The sequence below is a fragment of the Erinaceus europaeus genome, chromosome 7 (assembly GCF_950295315.1).
Source record: "Erinaceus europaeus chromosome 7, mEriEur2.1, whole genome shotgun sequence".
Taxonomy (NCBI): Eukaryota; Metazoa; Chordata; class Mammalia; order Eulipotyphla; family Erinaceidae; genus Erinaceus; species Erinaceus europaeus.
In genome coordinates this window covers 44834172-44840670 of record NC_080168.1, presented here as the reverse complement: position 1 = coordinate 44840670, position 6499 = coordinate 44834172, and the positions used below count along the sequence as shown (strand labels likewise).

Here is a 6499-nt window from a genome sequence, read left to right as displayed (position 1 = left end):
GTTGTAATAAATTCATTACAAATGTGGACATTATGCTTCCAACTACAGATGCTTCAACATCTGTCCCATATCCAGATTGAAGCCAGGAATCAGAGTCTAATCAAGCATCATGATTAATCTGCTTATAACTGCCCCAATTTTAGTAGGAACCATGGAAGAGAAAAAATAAACATGATATTTGCTGAGTGCAGTATCATATTAATCTTCACATAAACCCCAGGGTCCATATTACTTTTACCACTGCCAACATTTATTTATCACCACAGGCATTTTGCATAGGAAAGAACTGAAGCATTGAGAGAGGGAAGCATTGTCTAAAATGGTCAGTTACTTGTGGTAGAACTGGGATTTGAACCCAGGCAGTTGGACTCCCTGGCTCCAGCTCCTTCCTAATTAAGGAGTCTGGGATTCTTGTTGCAGGAAATGCTTTATCTTTGTGAAAACACTTGAACACAATGTATGATAACATTATGTTGAAGTGCAGTTCAAACTAGAAATGCTAGAGGAATTCAGTCTGGAGAGGAACTCCCAGTGCTAGGGCAGGTCTATGAGACAGGCATTGCAGTGGGTGTTTTTTATTCTTCCCATTTAAGGAGAGGTATCACAACACATGGGGCAGAGGAACTGAACAGGTGGAGCTTACATCCCAGTGCCGCTAATTACAACCTGTGTAATCTCTGGCCAATTACTCAACCTTTCTGATATGGCTTTCTCAATGGAAAATAGGAGTTGTAACAACTATCTTACAGAGGAGGATTTACTGTTATAAAATAGTATTAGCCTATGTTGAGCAGGTGCTATTCATTCAACAAGTAGCAATTAAGACCCAGGCATCTGGCAACAACACTATCTGCCAGAATAAGCTATGTTGTACTGCTATAACTAATACCCCCTCACCCACCCCCACCCGACCTCGGCTCCAGAATAACATTTTCTCACACTGCTTTTCTCTTGGAGGCTAGCTAGGACTGCTCTGCCATCTTTATAGAGAATTGGGCTGTCTGGAGGAGGCTCTTTCTATTTCCATGGTTGTCAAGCTAGTAGGACCCTGGAGGAAGCATTTCATCAGTAGAGTGCATGCCTTGCATGTGTGAGGCCCTGGGTTTGATTCCCCGCGTGTTTGTGTATGTGTGTGATGTAGGGTGGGAGGGGGGTGAACAAAGAAGCAGTGCCCTGACTGCTCAATAAAAAGATAAATTCTACCAAAAGCAATGCATGTCACTTCTGACATTCCATTGGCCTGAGCCAGTTAAATGGCCACATCTAATTTCACAAGGATGGGGTAGTATATTTCCAGTCTTTTCCTTGTAAGGGAAAGAAGCAGAAAAATATCTGACAAGCAGCTTTGATTAAAACTATGGATGCAGCCTGTTTACCTGTGAGGCAGATTCACTAATCCATATTTGAAAAAGAGAAAATGAACAATGAAAATGAAAAATGGAAAAGAGAAAATGCTAAGTCATTTGAGTCAATTGACCAGGTCACTCAGCCCACCTCTTGGAGGGGACAGACTTCATTCACCCGCAGGTAACTAACTCCCACTGCCACATCCACAGACTTTGTATGGGAGCAGAATACAGTTTCAGGATGCGGGGAGGGAGGCCTTACAAGAGTATAGGTCAGAAAAGGAACCGAGTAAACACGGCCTTTGTGTTGTGATTATGCAATAGCTAGTGTGCTCCTGGAGAAAGCAGACAGGCCAGAGAAGCTAAGTCAAGCATCAGCAGAAGATTTGGACAGATAAGAATATGAGGCACCCGAGGGCATAGGGCAGAGAGGGGAAGATGATGACTGCAGTAGTTTGGATCATTACAGCAGAATGGCGGGGTCCAGGGTCAGGTGATACACAAACACAAAGGATGAGTCAGAGCTTTGAGGAAGAAGGTCAAGTGCTGTTTCTCCAGTGAAAACGAACCTCCATGCATCTTCCGCTCTTCTTTCCTCACTCTTCCTATTCCTTCTAGTGTAGTTATTTAACAAAAAGAAGAAGAAGGAGGAGAAGGAGAAGAAGAAAATCCAGAAGGCCTCTTTCCCTCCTGGTTTCCCTAGCTCCTTCATGGCTGGGAGCGGGGAGGTCCAGTCCCTGTTAGCATTTGCAGGATCTAGTCTGACTTTCAGTGAAGAGGTCCCAAAGCCAAATGGACCAGGAGGCCTGCAAGTGGCCTCTGGCTCAACAGGCCGTGTGTCGTGCTCCAAGTCCAGGTGCCTACTCTACTCGCCTCCAAAGGAGGACTGGACAGCTAGGTGGGCATCCGGCTCCGTCCTGGAGCCCCCCCTGCTCTCCATCTCAGGAGGGCAGTTAGGACTGGGTCCAGGCGCTCAGCCCCAGGTTTGCCTTCCTCCCAGACTCCGCCTTTCCTGTGGGAGGGCGCTGGGCTGGGGTCCCCCGGGGTGCGCAACTTTTCCCAAGCGGCAGCCCCTCCTCAGTCGCCCGGCCTGTGAGGAGGGGAGGGAGGGAGGGAGGGAGAGGGTGCCACCCCCCACCAGACGGGAGGGGAGCGGGGAACATGACTCACCGCCTGTAACCCAACACCCTCCCGGCCTCCCCTCCCCCAGCCGGCCCGGCGGCCGCCGCTACACCTCAAAGAAAATGAAGGGGCGCCCGGGTCCGTGGCGTCCCCGGCCGAATCGTGAGGGGCCCGCGGAGGGCCCCGGCTCAGAGCGCCGTCGCTGCCCTAGGCCCCGGGCTCGGCCCTGTCCCGCCGCCCGGGCGCCAGCAGGAAGGGAGGCTGAGCGCCGGGGGCCGGAGGCGGAGGCCTGGGGCGCGCGGTAGCAGCGGTGGCCGAGCTCGGGGAGGGGGCGCCCGGGCCTGGGAGGACAAAGCCCCGGAGCCTGCGGCCCGCAGCCCGCAGCACAAAGGGCGAGTCGCGGTTACACCCGCCCCTCCCGGCGCGGGGCGGAGAAAGGCGGCGGGAGCCGCAGCTGCCGAGCCCCTAGCTCCCCCACGCTCGCCCGCCCCGCCCCGTCCTCCCGGGGAGGGGTCTGGGGGCGCGGCGCTCCACATAACACTCCCCCTCCAGCGCTGGGAGCCACCCCTCTCCCCTCCCTCGCGCAAACGCCGCCGCCTCCCTCGCCGCCGCCACCTCGCCCGCCGCTCAGTGCTCGCAGCGGCTGGGGGGCGGTGCGCGGGCCGTGCGCGCCGGCCGCCAGATGCGCAGTCCCGGCCGCCGCTGACCCGCCGGAGCCCGCGCGCCTCCCAGATGCCGCGGGGGAGACCTTGAGCGCACCCCGGCTTCCCTGGGCGGGGACCCCTGCATCCCCAGCGCTGTGCCGGCGCTCGCCCTTTCTCCAGCCCGGCTCGCCCCGCGTTTGGACATGGAGGGGGCCGCCGCGCCCGCGGCCGGGAACGGCCCCGACTTGGGGCCGGGGGTGCCCGGCTCGCCCCCCGAGGCGGTGGCGGGGGCGACCGCGGCCCCCGTGGCGGCCACCCCGGAGCCCAGGAAGCCGCACGGTGTGAAGCGGCATCACCACAAGCACAACTTGAAGCACCGCTACGAGCTGCAGGAGACCCTGGGCAAAGGCACTTACGGCAAAGTCAAGAGGGCAACCGAGAGGTTTTCGGGCCGAGTGGTGAGTGGAGGGCCGGGCTGGGGGCGCGGGTCGGGGGCACTCCGTGCGCGCTAGGGCGCTCGCATCCCAGAGTGGCTTCCCCGGGAGCCCCCCAGACAGATTCCTCTCTCCCGCAGCGCCCCGTGACTCAGGCGTGCCTCTCTCCTGAAACACTTGTTACATCCTGTCTGCGCATATTTTGGGTATTTTTTTTTCATCCAGCCGCAAAGTCGTGTTTATGATTTGCAAGCACTTTGTAGCGTTGAGACCGCGAGGGTCTTGCTCGCGGACACGCATTGAGACTTTGCCCTGGAATGCCTTGCTTCTCCAATTCCAGACAGACTCGCTGAAGAGAGCAGGAGCCCCAGGTCCTGGGTCTTATGGGCCACAGTGATGCCTACCTCCAATGCTCCCACCCCCAGTCCCATAGCTCTAATGCTGCCGTCACTGCAAGGGAGGGCGGACTCCCGTCTGTGCATTTAATTTTAAGAGAGAAGGTTCCCGAGCAAAAAGAAAGGCTGCTGTAAGCCTGAGGGTTGGTGACAGTTTGCTCTGGCTTCTGGTAGGAATGAAATGCCCAAAGCAAAGCCGCACAGAGAATGAATTACTGCAGGCTCCACAGCTCTTCAGGTCCTGGCTGCTCAATTGTTTAAGGGGTCTGGTCCAGCTGCCCCAGTGGGTGAGAGCTGAAACCCTGCCAGGGTCCACAGCACCAATTAATACAACAACCTCAAGGAGCCCTAGTGCCCTGGGTGTAGAGGGGTGTGTGTGTGTGTTTGTGTGTGTGTGTGTTTGTGTGTGTGTGTGTGTGTGTTTCTGTATTGTCCTAGCCTTTAGCTTGGTATCATTTTCTGCAGAACAGTCCCTTGAAATCCACACTTGCTTGTGGCTGGAGGGTTTGGTTCAAAGTGACTGACTGTTGCAGAAAGATTTTGTGTGGTGTGTGGCAGAAAATTTACATGGTTCTTTCACTCCAGAGCATATCAGATGCATCTGAATCAGTTAAGGACCAAAGTCAGGAACTAATTATGAGACTCCTTGTGTACATTTTTTGGGGGGTGCTTGTGGGAGGCAGGGTTGCTCAGAAATGTAGCAAGTGGGGCTGGGTGGTGGCCCACCTGGTTGAGTCCATATATTACAATGCAGAAGGATATGGGAAGCCCCCAGTCCCCACCTGCAGGGGGAAAGCTTTGCCAGTGGTGAGGCAGTATTGCAGGTGTGTCTGTCTGTCTGTCTGTCTGTCTCTCTCTCTCTCCCTATCACCCTCTTCCCTCTGGATTTCTGGCAGTCTATCCAGTCAATAAATAAAGATAATTAAAAAACCAAATAAAGAAATGTGGCCAGTGACTTCAAGGAGAGAGAGAGAGAGAGAAAAAAAAAAGAGCAGAAATGAATTTTGAACAGAGTGGTAGGCTGATACTGGATTTTTTTTTTTTTTTTTTTTTGCAACTGTACAGAGATGGGTCTGTATGTGTGTGGCTGGGGTGTCATTTAGCAGGCTCATCTTCCAGATTCTTATATACCCAAATAGCTAGATAATTCCCTGATTCCTATATCTCACTGTTTGGACAGATATGGCATTTTCCTGTAACTTAAGGGAAAAAAAAATCTTGCAACTTAATTGGCAATTTGAGCCACTGTACTTTCTATCCTTAAGCTGTTGTAAACACATTCTATGGGAAACAAGTGTGCTATTTCTATCGACTGGATATTTCAAAGAGGAGAGCGCTGTGTACTTGTCCTTTGAGAAGCACATTCTGAGGCCTGTGGGAGAAGAGACTGAGTGAGACCTGGGCAACTTTATTCATGCTGAGGTGTTATTCTCCAGTCCCAGCACTGAATAAGCAACAACTCAGTTTAGCTCCTTGTTGGTGTCTTCATAGCTGTTAAAGAATCGCACTGGGAAGTGGGGGAGTGGATAATGGAAAACAGACTCACTGGGAGCTTCAGGTTGGGATGTGAGCTTGTGAGGGGCTGAGAAGTAAGGGTGTGTCTGGGATCTGTGAGGGGACACGCACTGAGGCAGACTAAAAGAAGGCAACCTTATCTTGGAGCAGACACTTTGCAGATCCTCACCGGGCCTTCCTTTCAGGCCTTCCTCTAGCTGGCCCACAGACTTGAGCATTTCAGGATTGCATCGGTAGTCAGGTAGTCATAAACTGGTCTCTTTTCTGTGGGGGCGTCCTTTTCTTTTTATTCGCAGAAAACAGTGAACATTCCGTCGGGAATTCAGTCAAATGGCCAGTAGGGGGCACCCTGAGCGTGGAAGAGGCTCATAGCACCTCTGCTCCTTTGCGAGATGAGTCCTGCTCCCTGGTCCAGCCCTAGATTAGTTTCCCATTTTTGCTATTCATTTCAGTTAAATCTCTTGTTTTGCTCAGACATTATGTAAAGATTTCAATTCTGGTAGCAGAGCCAGGCCCAGAAGCTGGCAGTCTCAGACAGCTTTGTGGATGCACAGGACTGTTTTCCTACTTGAATTTAGAGCAGAATTGTCTTGTGAGAACCTTGAATCAAACAGGTGGAACAACTGAAGTCGGGTGAAGGGCTCCTTGAGTCCTTCCCCCTGCAAAGCATACTGCTCACAGATGGTGTAAGAGTTTGATCTAGAACCAGGAATTGTCAGGTGGAAAATTCCGTGCCTGGCTCTAGAGAACATCACACACACACACACACACACACACACACACACACACACACTTGCTGAGCAAGTAGCTCTTGCTGTATGGTGACTCAGAAGCTGTTAAGAACAGCAAGAGAGTGTCACCTTAAGTATAAACTCTTAAGTTTTGTTTTGCTTATCTTCTGAATCCAGGGATGCCATCTCACTTTGGAGGTGCAATTGAGAGACTATTGTCTCCTTTCTGCCTCTTTGATCTGTGGGCGGAATTCCTATGTGATGTTTTATTTCTGTATGAACCTGTGTCTTCTAAAGCACCACTGAAGAGAA

General features: G+C 52.4%; 1 protein-coding gene across 1 annotated transcript in view; it reads left to right on the top strand.

Moving 5' to 3' along the window:
* The first annotated feature begins 2623 nt into the window (after nt 1–2623).
* The window catches only part of NUAK1 (NUAK family kinase 1), a 79400-nt gene continuing 75524 nt past the window's right edge, over nt 2624–6499 (top strand). The window contains exon 1 of the mRNA XM_007537104.3: nt 2624–3570. Coding sequence (XP_007537166.1) covers nt 3316–3570 — 255 coding nt within the window. The 5' untranslated portion in view covers nt 2624–3315. The remainder of the gene's footprint in view (nt 3571–6499) is intronic.